Source organism: Ursus maritimus, unplaced genomic scaffold (genome assembly GCF_017311325.1).
Source record: "Ursus maritimus isolate PB19 unplaced genomic scaffold, ASM1731132v1 scaffold_27, whole genome shotgun sequence".
Classification (NCBI taxonomy): Eukaryota; Metazoa; Chordata; class Mammalia; order Carnivora; family Ursidae; genus Ursus; species Ursus maritimus.
In genome coordinates, this window is record NW_024425230.1 from 37,097,884 (window position 1) to 37,124,173 (window position 26,290).

Genomic DNA, 26,290 nt, shown 5'->3' on the forward strand with positions numbered 1-26,290 from the left:
CTTTGTTTCAGTCCACCTGCGCGTGAGAGGTACTCCAACTCACTTGTTGCTGGAGACGAGCAGGCCTGACTTGCAGCTGGCTGGACTCCGAACCAGTAGACCCCACATCGTGGGCTCACTTGGTTTTCGCTGCCAGGATGTCCCCAACAGAAAAGTAATCCCAGTCCCTCTTCTTGTTGGGACCGGCCCATGATCCTGGGCAGAGAGAAATGCCAAAACCTTGGGGCCCTCTGAGCAAGCTTCACTCATCCACTGTAGAGAGTTCAGTGGGAGAACCAGGTAGCATTTGGGTTTCCCACCTCAATGGGCCGCCTAGTGTTTAATATTTTATAAAATTGCCTCCATTAATTTTGTAGGCGACAGCTGCATTAACCCTCCCCAAATCATTGCAAGCATATTAACGTTGAGTGGGTGTAATAGTGCGGGCCTCCCCGGATAGGCCGAATTCAGTGCAAATTAAACATGAAACTTAACGAGGGCTTAGCAGCTCATTTTGTAATTTAATTGAGCAATGGATTTGGTTGTTAATGGCAATATCAGACACATTAGATTGATATGTTGCAAAGGAAGGATGTTTAAGGAGAAAACTAATTCCTGCTGTGATTACCCTTCTGTTCCACAGGCCCCGTTATTAGCGTGCTTTGTGGAAAATTCATTAGCAGTCATTGCTTGATCTCTAAATAAATAAGTTGTTTAAATTGTGAGTAGGAAAAAAAAAAGAGGCTGATTATGTAAATGGATTAGCTTGTCAATATTTCATTTCCAGATTCTTTTTCTGGGGCTATGGAGTCAGTCACTTCATAAATACGGCAGGGCGGGGTAGTGCCTCCAGGAGGAGCTCACTGGCCGGGGCTCTGTCCGGTCCTGCTGGGTGGCAGGGAGCAGGAATGTTCCAGTGGAAGGGGGGAGTTGTCAGGAGGGTCTCCTGGCTTGGGTCTCTTGCCCTGGTGTCTGAGACATCTGAGGAGAACCAAACTGAGTGACTTCTGGGAAAATCCATTCTGAGGCTGAAGAGGAGCTGCAAGTCAGATGCTGATTTTCCAGCCCTTCAAACTTTGTGTCCTGCCCTTCTGCCTCAGTTTCCCTCTTTCCCTCCCTCCATCCCACTCCTCCTCCTCCTTCCTGTCTTCTACCTTCTGTTTCTTCTCCAGACAACCTCTTCCTTCTTTTCTCTTCCTCCCTCTGTTTTCTGTTCTCCTTCCCAAAGGGGACCTCGGCCTGGCTAAAATGCCACCGAGATCTTCTGGGCAACAGCCTGGGGTCATCTCGGCCACTTGCAGGCAGTCTGAGCTTGGAACACACCTTACCTGTCTGCATCCCAGCCCCCTCAACTCCAGAGTGAGGGTGATGGGCATACCCACTGCTTCAGGGGCCCGGACCCTGGCTTCAGGGCCTGCCTAGCTGGGAGCCCCTCTCCAGCCGCTGCCCCAGGCTGTGGCCGTCCTCATCCCTGCTGCCCCTCCATTCTGCCGCATCCCTCCTTTTGCCGCAGTGACTCTGAGGGGGCAATGGATGGCATTTTCCTTGGGGAAGCCCTCAAGGTTAGACCACAGTCACTCTCCTCCTCTCCCTGTCATCCTGGGCACAAGGTGACAGAGAGAAGACAGACAGCGGCATCCCAGGCAGAGTTGCCAAGACTTGCGTCCGACACCCCAGCCACTCTGGGCCTCGGGCACTCGCCACCCAGCCCAACGGCATCACGAGGGCCCGGCCACACCACGTGCCCGTGTGAGCAGCACCCAAGGGCCCCCAGACACGGCTCTGCCTGCCCTGCTGGGGAAAACAGCACTGGCTCCAACTCCTGGCTCTCCAAGGTTTAATAAAGAAGTTAGGGCTGTATTCTGTTTTTTTAAAAAGCACCTTTTATTGCCCCCTCCCCCACCGTTCTTGTGAAAGGCGCAGGAAAATGCTTGTCTAGATGACAGTTAGAACACGTCAGAACTCCTCACATCCACTCCATGGTTAACATTGTGGAATTCTTCCCTTCGAGTCTTTTCATGCCAGCATCTGAGGCAGAAGGTCGGATGGGCTCTGTTCCGGGAACTTCAGAAAACAGTATTAACAAGAATATTAATCATAACTAACATTTCTTCCTGAGCCCTTACCACACGTGGGACACCTTTCCAAACGTTTACACGCATTATCTCGTGTAATCCTCAAACAACCTGGTGAGCTTTAATAATTATCGTCCCATTTTATGACAAGAAAGCAGATATCAGGACTGACTTTTCCGCACCGCTGGAGCCGTGCCGGGACATGGGTCATGCAGAACCCCACAGGCCACTTCCCTTGTCTGGGACGCAGGAGCCACCCACCTCTTTTACCCTGGGTGACCCAGGTGTCCCCCTGACCTTGTCAGGATCCGGGGGCAGTGACAGTGACTCTGCATCACTGGGGAACAGCCCTGGTCTGGGGTGAGGGGTGTTGGGCAGTCAGCAGCGGGGGCCACAGTCCTCCACAGAGGATGTACAACCAGTGGCTGTGATGCAGTGAGTGGAATGATTATGGTTACCCTGGGAGCTCCAAGGAGCAGGCAAACTGCTTGACACAAAAGGGGCTCAGCCCTCCTCCTTGGAGGGGGGTGCTCGTTGGCTGGTGGGAGAGGCTCAGCTTCTGCTTTGGGCACCCCACCCCGCGCCCCCATCCAAGAAAGAGTCGCTGTCGTGGGGGATTCTCCCATCTAGTGAAGGAGCGTGCCTCTTGTGCTCGGGAAAGTTCCACACTGGTGGAGAAGACACGTCTCCAGGCTGACCCAGGGAGACTGGCCATCCGCCCAAAAGACAAAGAAACAGGAACAGTGAGTAGAAGTGAAAGGACTACGTTTCATCACACCTAAGAGGCCACGGATGGGAAAATGCATCATCGTATCTACTGCTAAGAATGAGAACACTGATAATTAACCCATGACATGCCGCGAGTTGTAAGAAGACGGAACCGATGGCGGAAATGCTCAAACGTATTTTAAAAGCATAAGGTTTATTGTTTAACAGGTACAGAATTTCAGCTTTGGGAAGATGAAAAGGTTCTGGAGATGGTGGTGATGGTTGCTCAAAATGCGAATGTCCTTAATGTCACTGAAAAACGGTTGAAAGGGTAAATTTTATGTTACATATATTTTACTGCAATCAAAAAATGAAATAACCACATTTCAGGCTTAGAAGCAATGAAATCTGATAGTACAAACTCAGTTCCGGGGGACCGAGAAGGGGACCAGGCACGAAGCGGGGACCTGACTGGGGGACTGAACCTCAGGAGCTTCCTGAAGGACGAGAGGGAGCAGGGGAGGCTGGGATCGGGTGCAGCACGCCAGGCCCGGGGCCTGGAGGCAGAGGGTGCGTGCTGGATGGATCTGGAAGGGGTGGCGAGGGGGCACAGCCTCAGCCCCGGTCTGCGTCTTGCAGGTGCCAAGAGGAGTGCCCCTTCGGGACGTTCGGCTTCCAGTGCTCTCAGCGCTGTGACTGCCACAATGGGGGCCAGTGCTCGCCCACCACCGGCGCCTGCGAGTGTGAGCCTGGCTACAAAGGCCCGCGCTGCCAGGAGCGGCTGTGCCCCGAGGGACTGCATGGCCCAGGCTGCACCTTGCCTTGCCCCTGTAATGCCGACAACACCATCAGGTATGAGCTGGGGTCCGGGTGGCCTGGGGATGCTTGGGTGGGCAGGCACTGGTAGAGAGGGGACTTCTCAGGGCATAGACATCCCCACCCGACCCTGTCTCCAGCTCGGTGACCCAGGCAGGACAGCGAAAGAGCTGGGACCTCAGTAGTTGCCTTTGCTAACTAACCACTCTGATGAAAAGAAGGGGAAGCCAAAGCTGTACAGACAGCCAGGACTGGGACCCAAGTCACCTGCCTCTGTCTGCCACACCCGGCTGCCAGCTTGGAAAACGGGCCAACCTGAGACCCACCACAAAGGAGCAAGGAGGGAGTTTGGCGATCCTCAGGGCAGCGGGGTGGGATGGAGCCGCAGGGTCCCCTGGTGCTGGGATGGCTGGGCTCCCGTGCCACAGGCTCTGAGGGCATTGTCCTTGAGAAATGTCCCTTCCACAGGCCCCACATCTAACTTAGCCGTTCCCCAACCCCTAGAGGCCCGGAGACAAGACTGCCGGGGCAGAAGCAGGGGCTTGAGCCACAGAGGGCCAGTACTGGAAGGGACCTTGGAGATCAGTAGTGCTCTCCCGGGGTCTGGAGAGGGCTGTCCCAGCAGGAAGGGGGAGAAGCAGGAGAGACAGAGATCAGGGCCAGCCTCTCCCTGCACTCTGTGCCCTTTTGGGCTTGAGTCCACCTTAGCTGAAGCTGGCACCAAGCGCTGCTTCCAGACGAGCCTGAATCTGGGGAGCAGAGAAGCCAGGGCCGCCCCCCAGTCCTCCTTTCCGCATCTCTTCACTTCCTGCTTCATGCAGCAGCTGGCAGCACCCTCTGGTAGTAAATGAGGCTGTTGGCCCCAGAGAGGGCCTCCAGGGCCCTTGATGTGGCTGCCTCTTATCTGGGTGCTGAAGGGTGGGAGAGTCTCCCTTCTCCCCTCGGACCTGCAGGACAGCTCAGGGCAGGACTGGCAGCTCGGGGGGAGGGGGCTATCGTTTGCAGGCCAGAGATGCCTCTTCTTTGCAGCCCGCTTGCTGGGATGGCCAGGACTCGGCCTCAGCCCCCTCTTCATTTCCAGCTTTTGATTCTCCACAAATCGCCCAAGAGCCTCTGGTCACCGCAAGCAGGGGCATCTTAGCAAGTGTTGTGGCTCAGGTGGAATCAGTCCTTGGTCCTCAGTCCCTGGAGCTGAGTGGCTAGGGTGTCGCCACCCGCAAGGCAGAGGGCTGGGAAGGAGGCTGATGAAAGGGGCTCTGCGGCCAGCCGAGCGGGCCCGTCTATGACCCGAGCACTCATTCACTCAGTCTTCCACTCAGCAAACACCAAGTGCCTGCAGGGCCGACCACAAGGAGGAAAGAGAGTCCCTCAGCACCAGTCCAGCCCTCAGGAACTCGGGTCTGGAGCACCCGCACACACCGAGCACCTTCTACCATATTTCTGCAAATACGAGACAGTTATGTACTGCTAAGAAAGGAGAATGCTGTCCACGCAACCATGACGCACCATTGACTGTACAGCACACCCAGTATCTGAGATGTGAAATGTGGGGGAAAGTGCATCTTAGAATCGGTCCCAACATGTGCTCAAGTAACTGTGACCAGGGCTGTGTATAGAAAGCACCAGAGGAAACTGCTGTGCTGGTCAGGGAGGTCTTCTTGGAGGAGGTGGCATCTGGGCTAGGTCTGGAGGACAGGGTAAGAGCTCTAAGCCTCTCAAGAGAGGGGCTCCATACGGCTGGCCAGGGGCTGGGCAGCTGCCTCAGCCCGTTGCACTGGTGGAGAATAGCACCGGGAGCCCCCACCCCTGCCGGCGGCCAAGGGAGGACTGTCTCGGGGCCGGGAAGCAAGGCCGCCGCTGAGGTCCAGTGCAGGGAGAATCCCTTCCTCAGAGATCCAGCCAATCCCCCAATTAAAGAGCTATTGTTTTCCTCCTGTGCCTGAGCAGCCATGCCCTGCATAATTCATTCTTCCTCTGAAGGAGTCCTCGCTGCATTATTAATCTGGAAGGACTCCCTGTTCTCCGTCGCTAATCCCAGCCCATCCAACACTGATGACTGTTTGCTTTAGTGTCTTTAACACGTGTCCTGTGGCAGGGACTAGGAGTCAGTAGTGTTTCTTAGAACTGGGGCTCCAGGCTGGGCTCCTCAATGTCGGCATGACACCGAGCTGTGTCACAGCCTAGGCTCCTTGAGGGCGGGAGTGGCCTGGCTGGTCCCCCTCTGCGGCCTCAGCGTGGCCCGGTGCCTGGCACAGAGCAGACCTTCAGTGAGAAGAATCCCTGAATTCCTTCGAAACAGCCCATTCCTCTAGGTGGTTCTGCCCCCGAGCTGATGTCTGCCTTATTATTTTTTTTAGTGATCGGCACGTTGGCCCTTATAACGGAACCCACGACACTCACACGTTTTCATTCACTCTCACTCAAGACTTTCTCAGCCTGGCCGCTATTGACAATTGGGCTGTATAATTCTCTGATGTGGGAACTCATGTGTTTCGCCAGGTGCTCAGCAGCAGCCCCGGCCTCTCCCCACTGGACGCCAGCAGCAACAACCAGCCCCCCAAGTTCGACAGGCAAAGCTGTTTCCTGGGTGCAGAGGGGAGAGGCTACATCGCCCACGGTTAGAGCCTCTGGCCTGACTGTACTCTCTTCTGCTGCCCGGGGCTGTGTTCTCGCGGTCACAGAGAGCACCTCTCTTCTTCTGTGGGGACACAGGTCACTCCTCTCTTCCATGAGCCTTTGTCCCATCACAGAGCCTTCTCTGGGACCCAAGAAAAGTAGAGGGAGGACTCTGACTCCTAGTCTTGAGGCAGTTAAGCTGTCCTGAGTGGGGTCTGGAACCCCTGAGTCCTGCCTTCAGAAGTACCTCTGTCTGAGCAAATGTCCTGTTATGTGTACTTGTCCTCTCCGTGTCTCAGTTTCCCAATCCGTCCATCACCTTCGTCAGCCCCGTGGGGGTAAAAGTTCTCTTGTGGTCTTTGGAAGGGACGCTTCCCCCCAACTCCCTGAGACATGGAGTGTGGGATCCCCAGAAGCCTAGCCCCATTGTCCCCCTGGCTTCCAAGAGAGCGTACGACAGAGCCCCACCGAGAAGGCTTGCAAGGCCTTGAGCAGATATCTTTCCCAGGGGGACAGAGTACTGTTAGCCCCCGACCAAAGGAAAGCGTACTCATCCGGCCCCAGCCTCCGTCTGCCTGGTGCCCCTCTGGAGAGGCTGCTTCAAAGGGGTTGAATCCATGTGCCTGGGGAAGGACGAAGTGGCTGGCGAGGTTCCCCCATCACGTCGTTCTCTTTATAAATGCTCTGTTGCACACACAAAGAAATGCTCCTCCTTCGTAAAGGAATAACCTTGAGAAAGAGAATGCCTGTGTGTCAGGCCTCTGTCGTGTCCCCTCCACAACTGGATTGTCATAGACGAATTCTAGCAGCATGATCGTGTATTACCTTTGAAAGATTTTATTTAGCCAACAGATGCAGCATTGATAGAAATCTCAGAGCAACCAAAAAAAAGAAGAAAAAAAAAAAGACAGAAAAATCCACCCTGAAAAGATTCCTGTATTGTTCAGCTTTCGGCTCCTGTTAACTTGTGATTAATCTGTATCTGGGGAAAATGGCAGAAAGGCAAGGAAAAAAAAAATAACACTGAGAGCAAACTGAGCCAGCCTGAACACCGCTGTGACTTCTGTCTGAGCCCCACCAGCAGTCACTTGCCCACCGTGTGACCAAAGGGAATGGCTGTGCCCCCACGGAGTGGAGGGGAGCAGGGAGCAGGGGGTGCCTAGGAGAGAGCGGACGCGAGGAAGGCACCCAGTGCTGGCTCCTAAACCACTCCACCAGCCATCGCTCCTCACTGTCTCTTCAAAGGGATTTCAGAAGTTTTATAATAGATGATAAGCCATCAAATTAAGAAACTAGAAATCTTGTTTTTTACATAGAATTTTAGGAAGAGAGAAAGAAGTGATTTCAGAATCCGTTTTGAGCTTTCTGGTTCTCAGAGTGGAAAGTAAATTTGGCACCGAACACAGCCCTAAGCAGCCAAAACAGCAAGCGGGCATCGCAGGAGTGCTTAGAAGTCAGCGTGTGCCAGCCGGCGCGTGCCTGCAGGCTCCCCACAGCGTGGTGGGCCCACCAGAGCCAGCGCCTGCGCTGAGAGCGTCCACCGATGGGGAGCGCAGAAGCGCGCCTGAGACCCTTTGGCATCGCTGGGGCTGGGCGGAGCTGATGGCCACCGCCAACTCTGCTTGCTAGGTCCTCGTGTGTCTGTCCCCAGGGCTGTCACTGAGCCAGTCCCTCTAACCCCTGGGGAGGCCCCTGGAAGTTTGGAACCGAGAAGGGCTGGCTCAGAGTGTTGAGACAGAGTGGCGTGGCCCACATCTGTCCGGCTGAAGGTCAGGGCCACCACGCGGGGGCCCCCGCGCCCCATAGCACCCGTGCAACCTATTGTTTCCCCCTCACAGTGTGGGGCTCAGGGAGGAGTTTGTCTGGAGCCAGGAAGGTCAGGAAGTCTTTAAGCCCTCATCCCCTTGCATGAGTCTTCTTTTCTACATACAGTTTTCATTGTTTTACATCTGTTTATAAATGTAATAGATGCTCAGTTTGGGAAAGTTCGAGAATACATAGAAATTTAAGGAAACAACTTCGAATCACTCATAATTTCTCAACCCAGAGGTGAGCCCCAAAACCATTTTGTTGTGATTTGTTCATTCTTCATGTCTCTGTCTCTGTCTCTCTCTCTATGTATATATATGTGTATATATATGGACATCTTTTTTCCATATTTTAGATCATGACTATATAATTTGCTTATTTCACTTCACCTTATATCACTAATGAGTTTGGAAAACACTTGAATACTTCTCTGACATCCCTTCATACAAATTGTCATAATTCATTTAAAAAGCACTTTGTTGTCAGGGGCGGCACGAGCCAGTCAGACAGCCCTGGGTTTGAGTCCCCGCTGCCACTGACTTAGCCGTGCGACCTTGGGCAAGTCACATAATCTCCAAGCGCCGTCTGTAAAATAGAGGCTCTCATGCCTAACTCGCAGGCTTATCTGAAGATTAGAAATATGTGTGAAGTGCCTGGTGCTTTAATAGCCTGGTCACATTATTATTTAAATTGCTTCCATTTCCCCACTGTTATAAATAATGCTTTAGGGAACATCTCTGTGCATAAATCTTGCTTCACAACTCTGATCGTTTCCTTAGGCTAGAATCTTAGAAATGGAATTATAAGACCAAAGGGTCAGAATATTTTTAGGACTCTTGATACATCACCCCAAACAGTTTTCCAGAACACTTTACCAGCATCGAGTATTGTCCTTTTTCTTTAAAAAACCAGCAAAACAAAACAAAAACTTTACTATTTTGTTAGAGGAAAAGTGATTTCCAGTTGTTATTCTGACTTGGTAATGAACGAGGCTAAACCTTTTCCAAAATGATTATTAGCTACTTCCACTTACTATTCAGGAACTGTCTGCTCTTGTCCATCCCTCATTTTCTGTGAGAAAACCAGGGCTCCCGGAAGAGAAAGAGCTTGGCTGGGCTTCACACAATTAGTGTATTCATTAATTCATTTGCCAAATATGTATTAAGCATCTCCAATGTGCCAGGGACTCTGCGGGGCCCTGGGGTACAATATAGAGAAGGTGAGGTAGACAGAGGGCCTCCCCCCATGGAGCTGCCACCTGGTGGGGGAGACAGATGATAAACAAGTCAATAGACACAGACAGTAATTACTCGTAGTGAAAGTACTATTCACTCCCAGGTACTTAATGGGGCAGTGAATACAAGCCAGGCACTGGGGATCCACCAGTCACCCGGTGAGACAAAGCCCATGTCCTTGTGGAATTTAGCAGAATGAAGACTTGTACCCAGGCTCCCCTGCCAGCCCAAAGCATGTTTCTTTTGATCCTATCCCTTGAGCTGGACTCCGGAGCTGAGAGGCAGGTGACACAGGAAATCTAGGAAGGTCGGCTTGTCACTACCATCCAGCGTCTTCTCTGGAGTGTTAGTCTGCGTTCTCCCCACATACAAGAGATTTACTAGGGAGACAGCTGTGAGGGAAAACGGGGAGGGGGTTGGGGAGGCTGGGAAAACATCACGCTGCAGTGTAGGTTTGACCCATGTGGAGGAGAGGGAAGGAAGGAAGGCTGGGTGGAAAGCTAGGCTGTATCACAGTTCTAAGAAAGACTGGCAAGATGGGGAGTCTTCAAGCCAAACTGCCCATCAGAGGAGTCTCAGATCTCCCAGGAATGTGCCGACCTTAATACCCCTGCCCTGCTCTAGCTGGGAGCAGCCCAGTGGGAAGTGTGGGCTCTGAGCAAATGTAGTGATGGATTTCAGACACAGTAGCTGGGGCCATTGGGCATTTACCTTGCCCCTAGAAGCTCTGAGAAGCACACGGTCACCACACTGGCATCCCCTCTGATCATGAATGGATAGTGACTGCTGGATCAGACCTCTGCTAGCCAGGGAATGCCCACTCTCTATTGGTCATGCCGGGCATCCCCTGCCTCGGGGGGGATGGATGGGGATGGAGACGATCACACTAACCCTTAAAAAGCACTAGCAAAGCCCAGATGGAAGGTATTCTCTCCAGTGTAGACATTGCCAGAGGCGGAAGGCCACATCTGCCCTGAGGTCTCATTTTAATTTAGCAAATGTCCGTGGAGTATCTACGATATGCAGAACCACTGGGCATCACTGCAACCGTTTCGTGCCTGCCCTTACGCCAGGCATCTGCCTTGGTACAGTGGGAGTGAGGCTCTGGGTGTCCTAGTCCTAGGGAAGGGACTGAAGAAGACTGCCTTTTTCTTTGGACTCCGTGTATTTGTATTAGAAAGAGCACTTCTTTGGGAGTCAGAACACCTGTGTTATAATCCCGATTTTGCTGCTTCCTCACTATGTGACTTGAGGCAAATTATAAAATTACCGTGAGCCCCAGTTAAAACCATGTGACCTTGGCACCTTCTGACAAACAAGGCAGTGCGCAATGTAACCTCAGAGGCCCCTGGATCCTGCTACCCTGGCAGACCAGAATTGGGGTGGGCAGAGGGTGGGACTCGGCTGCCTCCCTGGCCAGACTGTCCTCTCATTCTTCTGTCCTCTGCTCAGCTGCCACCCAGTAACTGGAGCGTGCACCTGCCAGCCAGGCTGGTCTGGCCACCACTGCAACGAGTCCTGCCCTGCTGGCTACTACGGCAACGGCTGCCGGCTGCCTTGCACCTGTCAGAACGGCGCTGACTGCCACAGCATCACTGGGAGCTGCACGTGTGCCCCGGGCTTCATGGTAAGATGGGAAGGGTCTCCCATGGCCCCAGACTCCCCACCCCACACAGGAGTGGAGGGACCAGCTCCTCCCATCTCTGAGGAGAATCGGGGGATGTGGCCTTTTGCCCAGGGATGAAGAATGGGAGTGTCTCTGTGGCCCGCTCAGAGATATGGCTCTGGACCACAGAGCCCCCAGGCTGTTCTCGAAGGGCCGATTCCGCTGGTTTCTGTGACTGTAGATGTAATAGAAGGAGAGGGTCTTTCCATTGTCCCCTCACCCTGGAACAGCTGTTGTCACTGAGCCCAGCTCCTCCCTGTCTGAATCCTGTGCACACAGTGTTTTACATCATGAGAACTGCAGTACACACACCGTCTTGCATTCTACTTGCTTTCACCCACATTTGCTGCTCGGGCTTCTTAATTATCATTTTAAATAGCCGCATACCACTGCAGGAGCTGCGGGGGGGGCAGTTTACTCAGCCATCCCCTTACTGCTGAATATTGAGTTGTTTCCAATGTTCACAGCAAATGTTGCAATAAGCATCTTCCTACAAACAGCTTTTCCTCTCCTATTGAATTATTTCCTTAGGGTGAATTCCCAGGGTCAGTGGGCATAATATATTTATGGCTCTTGATGGATGTTGCCATATTACTTTCCTTGAGGGTTACATAAATCTATACCGCCACCAGCCATGTACGAATGTACCTATTTCAAAACAACTTTGCTAACATCCTTTTTTGTTTCTTTTCTTTTTTCTTTTTTTCTTTTCTTTTTTTCTTTCTTTCTTTTTTTTTTTTTTTTTTTTTGCTAATTATATCGGTAGAAAATGGCTCCTCGATGTTGTTCTAATTTGCTTTTCTCTGATTACTAGGGAGAGTGAACCTTTCCCCCACATGTTTACTATTTGTACTTTCTCATGAATTATGCTGGTTTTTATGAGGTTAGGGAACCTGACAGTGGAAGTGGAATCCTGTTTGAAGGTGGGGCATGCCCAGTGGGTCTGAGGACCCAAGCTCTTGGGGGTCCCCCACGGCCGTGTATTTCATTGCGCTGCAGGAAGTGGTTGGTGTAGTACAAACTGCGGTCTTTGGAACCAGACTGGGATCACATCCTGGCTGTCCTGGCACCGACTGCGTGACCTTGGGCCAGTGAGCTAACCGCTCTCAGGCTGGGTTTCCTCACCTCTGGAGTGGAACACCTTGCAAAATTGCTGCCAGGTGGAGAGATGGACTGTTGAAGGTACCTCACCCCGGTGCTTCTCACACTTTCGTGAGTGTATGAGTCAGCGGTGGGCCCTCTGACCTTGCAGATTCTGATCCAGTAGGTGGGGGTGGCCTTTCTGACAAGCTCTAGGTGATGTCGGTGCTGCTGGTCGGTGGCCTCACTCTGAGTAGGAAGGGGTGGTGCTCAACTTGGGCTGCCCATTGGAATCACCTGTGGAGCTTTATAAACACCGATGCCTGCCCCCCACCCCCGAGACATTGATACTTTTGGTCTAGTTGAGGCCAGTGTGCTGCCAAGGTGGAGATCCTCTGATCTATAAGGAAGCTCTAGTCATGGTGTGGGAGTGTGGATTGTGCCTGGAGACTTTTGCGGGCAGGTTGCCCTGATCTCTAGAACAAAACTCTGCTCAGTTCCTTCTTCCTCCTCCCTAGTGCAGATAAAATTGGGTGAAAATGAATTCTAGTGACATCTTTGAAAGAGAAAGAAGTCTGTTCCTCCTGCAGGTCTCCTTTCTAAATCACCTTGATCGGTGTGAGCTTTGGCCATCACTTCCACAGAAAAACGGAGTGCCCTAGGTTTGGGGCTCGGGTGGGAGAGAATAGTTGTTTGGGATTAAAAATTTCATGCCGCCAAGTGATCAGGAGACAGAAGCAGAAGTGAACTGACCACACCACAACTGTTAGTGGGGCCTTCTGACCCTGGTCCCAGTTTGGCTACTATGACTTTGGGCAGGTGGCCAACTCTCTCAGGGTCCCAATTCCTTCATCTGTAAATGATAAGTGTGCAGGGGGAAATGAACCCACTGATTTCTAAGGTGGTCCACTTTGTGGACTCCATGGACCATGTCAGGAAACACACCCCTCTGGGGAATATAAAGGAAAGTAGGAGCAAGGAGGGGGGTGTGTGTGTCTTTGCCAAGGGAGAGGTTGTACACATCGTATATGGGTCTGCCGAGAGTCCCATGTTCCCCTTCTTCACCCCCAACTGCCTGCCTGGTCACTGTTCCTCAATCGAAGGAAGAATTAGCACCCTTCGAGGGCTAGGAAGGCCAGTGTCTCTGTGCGCACTGCCCCCAGGCCAGGGCTCCTGCAGTCTGGAGGCCAGCCCACTGCTTCTCTTCCTCCCACCTGGGATGCAAATGACTTCCTGCCCTTGAACTTTGGGAGACTTGGCACTTGCAGGAATCATCTCTTTGTGGAGTCCCACCTGCCTGGGGCTCGGGGCTAAGACAGATTGTAAGCCAAACTGCCCTGGTGAGAGCCCGTGAATTCTCATCCATCTCCTCCTGCCCAGCCTCATTATACCTGGAAAGGCTCTTCTGAGTCCCTGTTGGGTGTTGAGCAGGAGCTGCTGGAGGTGATTACAGAACAGTCAATTGTTCTCGTCCAGCGTGACTCATTCCTGCATGCACCAGACTCCAAGAGGGAACTCATTACTGTTGCCTTTACCCCAGCTTCTGAATGAATGCAACTTCCTGCAATTAGCTAACTCTGGTCAGGGTCAGGGATTGAGGCAATCAGCAGAGCCGACTTGGCTGAGACCCTCCCCAGAATGCCCTGCAGTCAATAATAATTAGCAATGCCTTTATTTGCTAGTTAGTCTATAAATTTATGCAGCTGCCCTTTTCCTGGAAAGATTTTTAGGCTGAGCAATTAATTAGAGACTAATTAAAAGAGCCCTTTTCTGAGTGTTTAGAGACCTCCATCCTAGGCTCCCTAAACTTGGACATGTTGCTTCACTTTGCTGGGCCTCAGTTTCCTCATCTGTAAGATGGGAGTCACATCAGTACTGCCTGCTATCGGATGTGAGTAACCAACATGGTAATGGGTGTGAGGCCACATCCTCAGCTGGCCCTTCCCACCAGAACTGTCCCGGCCACGGGCTTTTTAGGGAGGATGTGGGGATAGCTTTAGGAAAGCAGAGTCTCTGAGGGCTGAGAATGGCCTCAGGAGCACTAGTAAGGTAGTGCAGAACCACCCCTGGGAGTCCAGTGACGTGATGCTCCAGCCAGGTGGTCCCCAACCCCTGCAGAGGCCATGAGGATATGGGGCAGGAGCAAGCCCCACCTGGCGCTCTGGGTGTGCTAGCCCTCACACTCTTTCTCCTTCTTTTCCAGAGCTCTAGATATTTACTCTGCCAAGGACTTGGGGGGCAGCTGGGGGTACGGAAAGGCTAATCAGACATCCACCCAGCCTTCAAAGAGCTTGTGCTCAGCGATAATCATATTCACACTAGTAGCAAACACTTCTGCGTCCTCGCTGCCTGCTTCATCTCTATCCCTCACAAGAGCCTGGTGAAGGTGCACTTTCATGTTCCTCAATTTGAAAATGAGGAGCTGAAGTTCAAACAGGATAAGTGACTTTGCCCAGGATCACAAAGCCACTGAACTCTCATAGGTTAGATGATAGACTTTGATTGACAGGTCACCATGGAACCACACAATACTGAGTTCAGATCCTTGCCCCCCAATCCCCACTCTGCCTCCTGGCAAGTCACTTATCCTGCCTAAGCCTGAGTTTCCTCATTTGTTAAGAGGAGGCTTTGCCACGAGACTGAGAATCTTCATATGGAAAGTTTGTCATTCAGTGCCTGGAACATAGTAAGCACACGTAAAATGATAGTAATTATTGGTGCACTGTGAGAATAGTAGGGGAACAATGCTTCTTCCAAGCCTAGCACCCCTCCCATCAAGGAGAGTGTCAAGATGACCTACACCCGGGGGTTCCTGTTGGAGCAAGCAGAGTCATGAATACACACAACTATGGGTCCAAGCAGGTCCACCCAAGCACCCGTGGGTCACCCTGAATAGTCAGTCTCAGGAGGCATAGTGGGGTGGACACACCTGTCAATGTTTGGGGAAATGGACATAGGGCTGGAGATAGGAATAAAGTCTAGGTATTTTACATGTTAGCTTGGCAACAGCCGTGGAATCACTTGAGGCATGCTTTGCTGAATTGCATTGGGTCTGCTGGGCGGGGCAAAAGAGCCCTGAACTGGAAGGTGAGAAACCAGGTTCCTAGCACTGGTTCTGCTAACTTTCAGGACTTCTATTTCTTATCTGTAAAGTGGGAATGATATTCTCTACCCAACAGGAACAGTGTTATGGAAACTGGTCATTAAAATGGGAGGGTTTAAGATTGGGAGAGACATTGTTTCAGCACCTCGGACAGCCACCAGGAGGCTCTCCTCCAAGGTTGCTCTTGTTCTATTAGAACCTAGGGTCCTCACCCAGTCAGAACACCAGGGGGGACCAGGAGCGGGGAAGAGCAGAGTGAGGGTCACATGACCCAGGGGGGCTCAGGCCAGTAGAGTCCTGCACGTGTTCCCGTGAAGGTTAATCCAGGAAGGGAGGAGGGAATAGCTGAACTGTGGTTGAAGGGACTAAGTGGAGCTGTCTCCATCCACTTAGAATTTGGAGTCACATCATCCTTTTCCATGGCTTCTCATTACCCACAAACAAAACTCAAACTCCAGTCCTTTGTAACCTGCCCTTAAAACTAGTTAGTCCACCCTAACTTCATCTCCTGCTAAGTCTTGCTGTAAACCTGTGCTGTGGCCACCCATAACTCACTTTTCCCCAAGCACAGTGTCTGCCTGGGGGCCTCTGCCTGTGCCCTTTCTCAAGCTTTTCCCTCCTCCTAGAATGCCCTCCCCACTGTCCTCATCTTAGTCTATGAAAATCCTTCTCAGCCTTTCAGGGCTGAGAGCAAAGGCTGCCTCTTCCATGAAGCCTTCCCTGAATATTCCTGTCTTCAGAATTAAGCCTTCCATCTCCTCATACTCAGAGTCTATCTCCCTCCAACGCTGTACCCACTCTTCCAACTGCCTCCCCTGCCGCCTGGTCCATGTCTACCATATGAACTTCTCTCTTAATGTACTCGCTTCAGAATCAATGAAATTTGGGGGAAGAGCAATGAATGCCTTTAAAGCAGAAGTTTTCAGAACTGACCTTTATAGGAAAGAAATTCATGGCATTTTTTGAGGGCCCACGCCAGCAGGGCTGGGGCTTGAAAAATACCGGTTGGCTTCTCTGCAGTTTAGACAAACAGGTAATGGCAGTGGGACTAGAATAGCTGTCCCCCAACATCATCTCTGGGTTTTCCTGGGTTAGGGGACGGCAAATGGTAAAGCTTCTTCCTTACATAATACTGCGTAGTGGTTACTCAGAGGCTCTAGAGCCAGATTTCCTCTCTTCAAATACCAGCCTTGCTTCTTACTAGCTGTGCCCCCTTGGTCAAGATATTTCACCTCTCTGTGCCTCTCTTTTCTCATATATTAAAGGGCAATAATAATAAAGCCTATTGGGGGCGCCTGGGTAGCGCAGTGGTTGGGCATCTGCCTTCGGCTCAGGGCATGATCCTGGCGTTATGGGATCGAGCCCCACATCAGGCTCCTCCACTAAGAGCCTGCTTCTTCCTCTCCCACTCCCCCTGCTTGTGTTCCCTCTCTCGCTGACTATCTCTCTCTGTCAAATAAATAAATAAAATCTTTAAAAAAAATAAAAATAATAAAGCCTATTGGATTACTGGGCTGATTAATTAGTACATATAAAATAACTAGAATACCTGGCATATTAATACTCTTCCAGCAAGAGTTAGTTTATTATTATCATTAATTATTATTATTGCCAATGCTGCCACTGCTGTTGTTATTTACCCCAGGGGGTCCCCTACCTGAAGAGACTGCCTGGTCTTGGCGGAAACGCCCTCTTTGGGGGTACAAGCAGAAAGAGAAGCAAGAGGAAGAGAGTAGAGTTAGTTGAAACTTCCTTCTGGCTGGGAGCAGCAGGATTAATGGGGGCTCCTGGGTTCCCAAGGGCAGCCACAGAACCGAGAATAGACTTCCTCATCACAGGAGCGGGCTGGGGGTGGGGGGAGAAGGCCAGCTTCTCAGCCCCTGCGCATGCCTGTGCCGACCAGCTTGCTTCAATTAAGGCCTCACCTAGGTGGCCAGCCTGATGAAGCCACCTCTGCTGCTCTCGGACTAATTGCTGCCACCTTAGCACCTGCAGCGAATGGCCTGCGAGATCGCCAGAGCTGCAGAGCCTGGAATCCCAGACCTCCTCCCTGCGTGGAACCCGTGTGGCTGGGAGATAAGGGGCCCTCTGGTCATTGCTCAGCGCAGATGCTCCCTTTCAGCTCTGGCTATAATGGGTATGGGGAGCATGGGAAGCGGGGGAGAGGAGCCTGGTGTCCCCGCCCATGGGATTCGGGGCCTATATTTCTCCCCTGGATGACAGAATTTCTATTACCTTAAAGGGCTCATCTATTTATGCTGCAATTTTTTGAAGTCCTGTCTGCTGTTATTGAACCCTGCATGCTGGCGAGGGGAGCGGGCACTCCATCACCCAAATGAACAAACTCGTTTCCACATTTTTCTCCCTTTCCTCTGTGCTGTCGGTAGGTCAGTCGTAAACCTCAGCTGCTCTGGCCGGGGAAGGCAGGACAGGGGTGAGAGTTATGAAAATCCAGATCAGTGAAGCAGTGATTGAATTTTCCTCCAAGCTTTCTGGTGTCCTTTAAAGACATCACTCCCCCGCTCCCAGCCCTCACCCTGGAGCTGGACAAAATACGTGTCTGCCTCTCGTGCAGCTCCCGAGCTGGAACTCAGGAGGCAGGACAGCTGCAGGGCCGGAAGAGAATGTGGACCGAGAAAGTACCGCCAGGTGACATGTGTGTGCGTTTCCTGTTCTAATTGTTTTGTTCTTCATCAAACCTGAGGTCCGCCGGCTATTAGCCCTAAGCTTTCCATGCCCCGTCCCCGCCTCCCGCCATTGACTAGCTTCCTAATTATAATAGAAGATTTTCCTGGCTGCTGCACTGGAGACAAGGAATTCACCCTCCAGCTGCCCTGCCCCGTGTGAAAAGAGGGGCCCAGGTAGTGCAAACTAGCAGAAATGATCGAAAAATATAAGTGCATACACACCACACTCCAGTACTCCAAGCCCAGCCCCGTCCTTCCTGCTGGGTGGCCTCGGCCCGGTTATGCTTCTCAAGCCTTGGTTGTTCATCGACAAAACAGGGTAAATAATGGTCCTGTGTTCTAGTGTTCTTAGGACTGAATTAGATAAATGTGTACAATGCTTCGAACAAAGGCTGGCATGATGGTCGAGGTCCCTGATGGCGTTGTGTAGGGATGATGCATTGGAGGCCAGAGGCATGGACTTCGGGGTCAGGCAAGGCTTGGAATCCCAAGTCTGTCCCTCAGCTGCGTGAACTGAGGTGACGTACTCAGCCTCTTTGTGCCCCAGGTTCCCATCTGTAAAATGGGCTGATAGTGCCTGCCCTTCAGGGTCAGCGTGAGCACAAAATGGGTCACACAGCAAATCATTGGCAGAACTGGGACGGAAATCAGGTGACCTCACTCCCAGTCCCATGCGTTTTCTCCCTTGACCTCCTGCTCCTGAGTTTGCTGTCCCCAGAGCAGACATCTGTTTTTTCCCAGGGCAGAGAGGGATGGGGTTGGGGGAACAGTCAGCAGAGTGTTAAATCATGCTGGCGATTAATCCACAGAGCAAAGTAGGGAAAATTGGGTTTATGTCACTAAGGCTGAGTCCAGCCTTCCCCCTCTGGGACCCCATGGTTTGTGGCTTTATCAGGGAAAACTGCTGACTCTTCTGTTCCAAAAAATAAACGTTCCCATGTCACGCCGTCCTCTCCTGCTGTGCTCCTCACATCCTTATCAGTGCCCTCCTTACTGGGGTCTGGAGCTGGGGCTTTGGTCCACGCCTGGAGCAGAAGAGGGTGTGGGAGCTGAGGCGTCCGCGTTTGAGCTTCCCCAGTTTTCTTTTTGTCCAAGTCTCTGGTGTTGATGGGATTTCTGCCCCTGCCGGCTCCGGGCCCTGCCACCCCACAGATTCAGGAGGGCGGGGCTGGGCCGCCAGTCAGAGGAGCTGCCCTGAAGGGTCTGGAGGAGGTTGACAAGCAGGGTGTGAAGGCTCACCGTTGGAGCACTGAGTGACTATGACAGGCCCCCTGCTCCATTACTTTATATAATCCTCACAACAACCCTGTGGGTGGGGGCTGTCAGGATCCCCTTTGCAGATGAGGAAACCGAGGCTCAGAGAGGTGAAGTGACCTTCCCTAGTTGGTAAGTGGCCACCAAGAGCTGAGCCTGTGACTGTGTGAACCCAGAGCCTGCACTTTGAGCCACAAATAAGAACTGTCTGGAAAGGAGAGGGTTGTGGATCTGTGAGAAATGAGCCCCTTGGAGACTCTCTGGGGCCTTTTCTGAGGAGAGGGGAAAGTCCCGGCAACCTCATTCCTCAGTGGGAGCCTAGTGCCCTCCCTCGCTTTGTCTTTGAGGGGAGGTAGGCTGGGACCCTCAGTCTCCCTCCCTTGCTTTGGGGCGGCCCGTCACAGCACCCAGCCGCCTCGCACCTGGGTTTGTTGGTCTCACGGCTCTCCTGTGAGGAAAGCAGGGCGAGAATTGTTAGCTTTGTGGCACAGATGAGGAAACTGAAATTCAGAGCGGTTACAAGTCTTGTCCAGGGTGGTGTGACTTGTGAGGACGTCAAGCTAGGCCTCAAACCCAAGGCTTATGGCTCCAAGGCCGTGCTTACCTTGGGACAGCTGTGCGGGGCGGGGAGGACAGTACCGAGGAGAAGGCCAGCCGGGAGGCCTGCCTGGGCCCCAACCCTGGCTCTGCTGCCACTCGCTATTGGACCAAGTCCCCTCACCTCTCTGTGCCTTAACTTTGTCTTTTACGAAGATAGGTGTCCCTGTCTCCTGGGGCCGATGTAAAGCTGAAATGAAACGCTATTGGGAAGGCCTGGAGGAAATGCTGGGGTGTGTGTACCCACAGGCGTGAGGAGGAGCAGAGGGCCCGGCCCGCAGACTGACTCCCTCACCAAGCTGGCAGGTGTGGAATAAAGGAAGAACCCACTCCCCTCCTGCTACCCCTGCCCTGCAGCTCAGAGACCCCACCCGGCCCGGCCCCTCCCCAGCCATCTCCCCACTTAGTCATTAGCACCAATAATCCCATCTGCGGGAGTAATTAGGCACCCCGGGAGGGGAAGGGTGATTATGTCTAGAAAATGAAAGATGTTGCAGAAAAAGATCCCGAATAAATTACTTCAAGGTGGGGTTTGCTAATAGGAAACTAACAATGGGGGTAAATGCACAACACACACACACACAACACACACACACACAACACACACACAACACACAACACACACAACACACAACACACACAACACACACACACAACACACACACAACACATACACACAACACACACAACACACACAACACACACACAACACACACAACACACACACAACACACAACACACACAACACAGACACACAACACACACAACACACACACAACACACAACACACACAACACACACACAACACACACACAACACACACACAACACACACACACAACACACACCACACACAACACACACACCACACACACACACAAACACAGACACAACACACACACACACAACACACACACACACACATACACACAAACAAACAAAACAAAAGAACCTCAAAAGTTCTTTCCAAAAACACTCCTAAATAATTGTTCTCACCTCCCCTAGAGTTCTGAGGAGGGGTGTGAATTCCCAAGACAGGCACAGGGGAGCTGGGCAGGCGCACGCCAGCCTTCAGGCCCCGATGGCCTGGATGAGCAGGGGTGAAGGGAATGTGAAGGGAGAGAGTGGGAGCAGAGCAGGGTGGGGGCCTGTGCTGAATTCAGCAAGCGAGAGGGAGCCACTGAGCAGGGATGTGACAAAACGGTGTCGCCCGTGACCTCCATTTCCTGTGTGGGGAGATGGGGCCACCACTGAGAGCGCAGCATACAGTAAGTGCTCAGTAGACGCTCGTTCCCGTTACCCCCGTGGTTCTTAGGTAGAGGCTGCTTGGCTCAGTGGGGAGAGCACCGGCTTTGAGCCAGGGGAACCTGACTTGGAAGCTCACCAGCGGGGTGAGGGGAAACAGGGCAAGCACCACGAACGTGGCCCAGTGCAGGTAAATCTCCGCATCTCTCCTTGCGTCGGCCGTGGCCGGCGCTCTTATGGACGATGTGTGATAATCACATGCCTACGGCGTTATGGCGCTTCCTCCGGGCCGGGCGCCGCTCCAAGAAGATTACGCAGGTCAGCTTATTTAATCTTCACCGCTGCCCTTGGAGGAGAGTTCTACTCTCATTCCCATTTTGCAGATAGGAAAAGCGAGACAGAGAAGTGAATAACGTGCCCCAAGTTTGTCAGTTATACCCCACTAAAACTCAAAAAATAAAATGCCCAAGGTTCTATACGTGTCAGAGCCAGGACCTAAACCCAATAGTCAGATTCTGGAGCCCCTTGGAACCTCTGTGTCCTGCCTCTTCTGTGGGCAAACCCACAGAAGGATCCTTGCCGCCACCCCACCCCACCCCGCACCAGCATAAAACCTTAACCATGGCCACGGGGGTGCTCCAGCCACGAGCCCCGAATTTGAAAGTCGCACCCAACTGGAGAGCAATCAGGCATCCATCAGGTAGTTCAGGGAAGGGGTCTGCTTGCCGGGTGGTGGTGTGGACGGAGCCCCGGGGCCCCACCATGACACCCATCCATACCACAGTTCTGCCACTACCAGATGCTCTCCTAGCTGTCGTCTCATGTGTTCTCATAGCCTGGTGGGGTGAGATGTCACTGCCGCCGTTTTATACACAGGGAAACAGGCTCCGAGTGGTTTACGCGGCCCTGAGCGTCTTGGCCTTGCCCATGTGAGCCCAGTGCTGAGCCGCTCCCCAGGCAGGTGCTGCCAAGACACGCCCCTCCTGCCCCCTCTCCCTCTGAGGCCTCGCTCCCCTCTTCTCCCCACCTGCAGCCCCAGACAGGCTCCGCCCACCATGTCCCTTCCTCCAGGGAGGCCAGATCTGCTCTATGCTCCCTTCAAACCTGCCCCCTGGGGCGTCGGGGCCTTAAATGGGGAGCACATTCCACGCCCACATTATGTGTAGTGAAGCGTTCTGTGAGAAGTTGGCTGGGAAACCTCTGAGAGCCAGAAAAATCCACAGGGCACCAGCTTTAGGAAGATGCCGAGAATCTGCAGGTGGGGGGCGGGGGGATGTGTGGGCGGCAGGGGCAGCTTCTACCTCTGCTCCATGTCTGCTCCCCAGGAAAAGCTTCTCAGGTCTCAACTGCTGGACTTTCTTTGCAGTCAGTCCTAGAACTTTTTCTTTAATGACTGAGTCCAGAATCAGTAAGCGATTGAATTTGCCTGGGTCTGGGTTCTCAGCCTCTCTCAACCGGAAAGGAGTGGCCCAGACTCCTGCCTTTGGGGGAGGGGGTTCCTAAAATAGGCTGGAACCTTCAGTCCCTTACCTGCTGTCAGACCCACCTTTGCCTTTAGGGCAAAGTATGAAGGCTGGCCCTCGTGGCCTCCCTGGCCCGGCTGGTCTGCCCCCCAGGCTCCTGTCCCACCTCAGCCCCTCAGCCCTGGGGCTCCAGCAAATCCTAACAGATCGCCTTACCCTGCCACCAGGCCTTGTTCCATCTACGGCTCCCCTGGAATGCCCTTGCTGTCTGTCCTCCTGGCCAAGCCCTGCCCGTGCAGCATCCGGGCTCAGCCCTGTTACCACCTCCTCGTGCAGACTTCTTGCTTCCTTCCCATGGGGACATAACCTCTCCGTAGTACAGTGGCATGTCCGCTCTGGTGGCACACTGTAGATGTCTCCTGACACAAGACACAAATGCCCCCTAAGTTGGCCCACTGGAAGTCCCTGGCAGCCGTTTCTGCCTCTGCCAGTAGCGGGCATTTAACAAGGATGTGTGGGAAGCCACCTAGTCCAAGGCATGGCATACAGTAGGCACTCAGGACATCTGGGTCCCCGGCATTGCTGGCCTGCCTGCCGTCAAGGCGGCCAGGTTGAGGGGAGAGCTTGGTCTGTGAAGTCAGTCGGCCACTTTCCCGCAGTGACTTAGGACAGGTTGGCCCCTCCAGCCTCGGTTTGGCCTCTCTCTAGGGTGGTTCTTTCTCTATGAAGGTAATTCCTCCTTGCAGGGCTATTGTAAGAACAGAAGGGGACAGAGGGCGGTAAGTCCCGGTTGGCACCAAGGAGGCAGCCCCAGGGTAGCCGTCTGTCCTAAGCCAGTGGGTCCACCCTGTCTGTAGGGGCGCAGGGCTGTGGACAGTGGTGAGGACCAGAGTCCTGCCCACACCTGCTCCCCCTGTGCGGGGGCTGCCCACTGTGCATGCAAGAACACCACAGGGACCTTGGACATGGGGGTGGCCCAGCAAGATGCAAAGACCTCTGACGAGAGCTCAGTAAGCCCTCACTAGCCTGTGATGCCCTCTCTGAGCTCAGAAGAGACTCCGGGAGGAATCAGTTGGAGAAGGGGAGACTTACAGATGGGACGAGGGCACCAATGCAGAGCAGAAGAGAAACCATTTTACCAAGACGGCAGCTGAGCCTCCAGGAGGACCCCTGGGCTTGCAGCCAGTAAGTAGCCTGGCTTTCACTTGAGCCCAAATGTCCTTCCTTGACCACACTCACTGCCTCTCAGGTCTCCCTGAAGTGTCTTGGTACCTGTTTAGGAACTACTAGAAGGTGTCTGTGCTCCTCCAGAGAACACGCTTGAGGGGTCAGAGATAGCACATTTGTGCAGATTAGAAAGAGGCATCCCTTCCTCAAGACAGTCTCCTGAGATCTGCCAGAAAATTGATGTCATATGTACACAAACGACGATGACTGTCCTGTGAATGGCACCTCTAGAGTTGTGCAGTGCTTTGCCTGCCCAACTGTACAGAGCAGCCTCAGGTCACTGGCAGCCAGTTCATGTAGGACAGATGGACAGAGGGCTTCCGGGCCTAACCTTCAGCCCTCTTCCACCCCTCCCCCTTGGGAGCCAGACAGAATGACCCTGGGCATTCCCCCCTCAGCATGGGGAGGCGGGGATGGGAAAGGATGTGACAAGTGGCCTCCACCCTTCTCTCGCTCTCGTCTCTCTGACCCTCTGCTCTTCATGCCTTACGCAGAGTTTCTTTTCCCCAACATGAATCCACTGTCGGTTGCTGCTTTATCAGCGACGTGCTAATTAGGTCCAGTGAGGTTTGCTCTGCATTGGAGAGGCCTCTGCGGTTGGCGTTCGGTCCAAGCTGTTCTCTCTTTGCCTTGTGGTCCATGTGTCATTCTTTCTCCCCGGAAAATCATAAGTGAAGCTCCCTATCTGGGACTCCCACTGCCTGAGCCTGGGAGCTGGGAGTGAGGACGACTGAGAAGGGTGGGCAGGGGGAGAGCCAGCAGCCCAGGGCTGGCACTGCACTTGGCATGGAGCGGACACCTGCCCGGAGGGGGCTTTGTAAGGAACAAATTGTATCCCACATGTGTGCTGCTGGCATGGACGGGACATTGGACACCAAAATCAGCCTGCACTGGTGGCCCTGAACCTCCAGGGTTAGTAGAGGAGAGAGAGAGGAACCAGCAAAGATGTGGGGACTGCATGGAGGGGAGCCATGAGGCCATGTCACATGAGCTAGCGCTTCTGCCTTACCGACACCCGCGTATTCAGACCCGAGATGCAGGGCCCTCTCGTACCTAAGTACCTAAGCCATCAGTACTTCCCCGGCAAGAGGACATGTGGGTCAGGGTGGCTTCCCTGGCTGGCTGTCCCAGAGTCCTCTCTGCTGAGCTCCCATAGGCTGGCAGGAGCATACCCACCACCCCAACCTGGATCTAGAGAACCCAGTTCCACTCTGTTCACGCTGCCTCCCACCCACCTGTTTAAGGGGGACCCAGAGATGAACTTGCAACATTGCCTCCCTCTTTTGTGAGAGGGAGGGTCAACCGCTTCCCATCCCCCTCCTCCTCCTCACGCCAAAAAATACTCATTAACCTCTGGCCCATTGCAGGGAAAATGGATGGTCACACAAGAAGCCCAGCTGCTGATTAATTTTTCCAAACAGGGCCAAACTACAAAGCCGCATATTGCAGGGGAGAAAATTCAATAAGCAGCCTTTGAAACAAATTTAATAGAACGTATAGCTCATTACCCGCTGGGGTCTGGGCCTCCGCTGCCGCGTTGTGCAGGAAGGCAGGTAGAGGGGAGATTCGCATCTCTTCAGCAGGACCAGCTCCAGGGGCTCCATTCTGGCAGTAGCTCTTTCGAATGAAGTTCAAGATGTTAATAGCCAAGGCTGCATCTGTAATTAGCAGGCCTTTGGATGGGAGGAGGTGCTCACATCTGTCCTCCATTCACAGAGTAGAGACGCTGAGCAGGACGGGCAGGCTCCCCCCGCCCCGAAGCTGGCACCTCAGGGGCTGCGGGGTGTGGACTGTGTGGAGGTGAGATGGGGATCGATAAGAATGTAAGAAACTCAGGCACCAACGTCCAGGTGCTGAGAAAGGCTCAAAGTATCTGGGCGTCAACAGGTGGCCCTTCCTCAAGGTCAGGGCCATGTCCTGGGGACGCTGTGTGTTTGAGTGGCGAGTGTGCTGTCGGCATGGGCAGGGGCAGCACAGGCTCTCTGAGAGTTTCCCTCCATCTAGGCTGTTAGGAGCTTGTGCTTGAGATGGGAGCCAAGAGAGTCAAGTTCCAAGCCCCTCCCTGCCTGGCACTGGCTGTATGGCCTTGGGCAAGTCACTTCCCCTCTCCTGGCCTCAGTGTCCTTACCTGTAAAACAAGGCAGCTGGACCAAGTGATTCCGGAAGTCCTTCCAGCTCTGGTACACTGTCGTGCTGAACAGAGGGGTGAGCCCCCCCCCCCCCCCCCCCCCCCTCCCTCCGGACATGTGGTCAGGCCCAGGCCATGCTTTAGCCGGGAGGTGGCCAGCTGGCTGGTGGGATTGGTGGAGCCCCAGGGGGACTCCCCAGCCCTGGGCCTCCATTCCCACCATTCCCCCCTCCTGTGGGCTCAGACCCCTACTGCAGGCGAGAAGCCGTTCAGAGAGTCAGAGCGGAAGGGCCCTTCGAGACAGCCCAGCCAGTGGTTCCCGCTAGCCCCTTGAAGGCTGCAGCAGGCTGCCAAGAGAGCTTCTGAACATGTCACAGAGCCCACGGGCAGCCTTCCATTAGCTGTGATGAAACTAACTAAAACACCAGGGTTTTTCTTTTGCTCTTAATTAGAATTAAATTAACTCTGTGATATTTCAGAGCGTGCGCTCATCAGAAGCTCTGATTGGTTGTAGGTGACATCATTGGAATTTCTAGGTCATGGTTGGTGGACAAGATGCTGCCATCAGAGTCACAGGGCATGTGGTCACTGGCCAAATTGCAC

At 53.2% G+C, this 26,290-nt stretch overlaps 1 protein-coding gene across 2 annotated transcripts in view; it reads left to right on the top strand.

Annotated features, from left to right (window-relative positions):
• The window catches only part of MEGF11 (multiple EGF like domains 11), a 226,450-nt gene that overhangs the window by 156,229 nt on the left and 43,931 nt on the right, over window positions 1–26,290 (top strand). For both annotated transcript variants that reach the window (XM_040643090.1, XM_040643091.1), the window contains exons 8-9: window positions 3,402–3,614; window positions 10,691–10,865. In XM_040643090.1, the coding sequence (XP_040499024.1) occupies window positions 3,402–3,614; window positions 10,691–10,865 (388 nt within the window). The remainder of the gene's footprint in view (window positions 1–3,401; window positions 3,615–10,690; window positions 10,866–26,290) is intronic.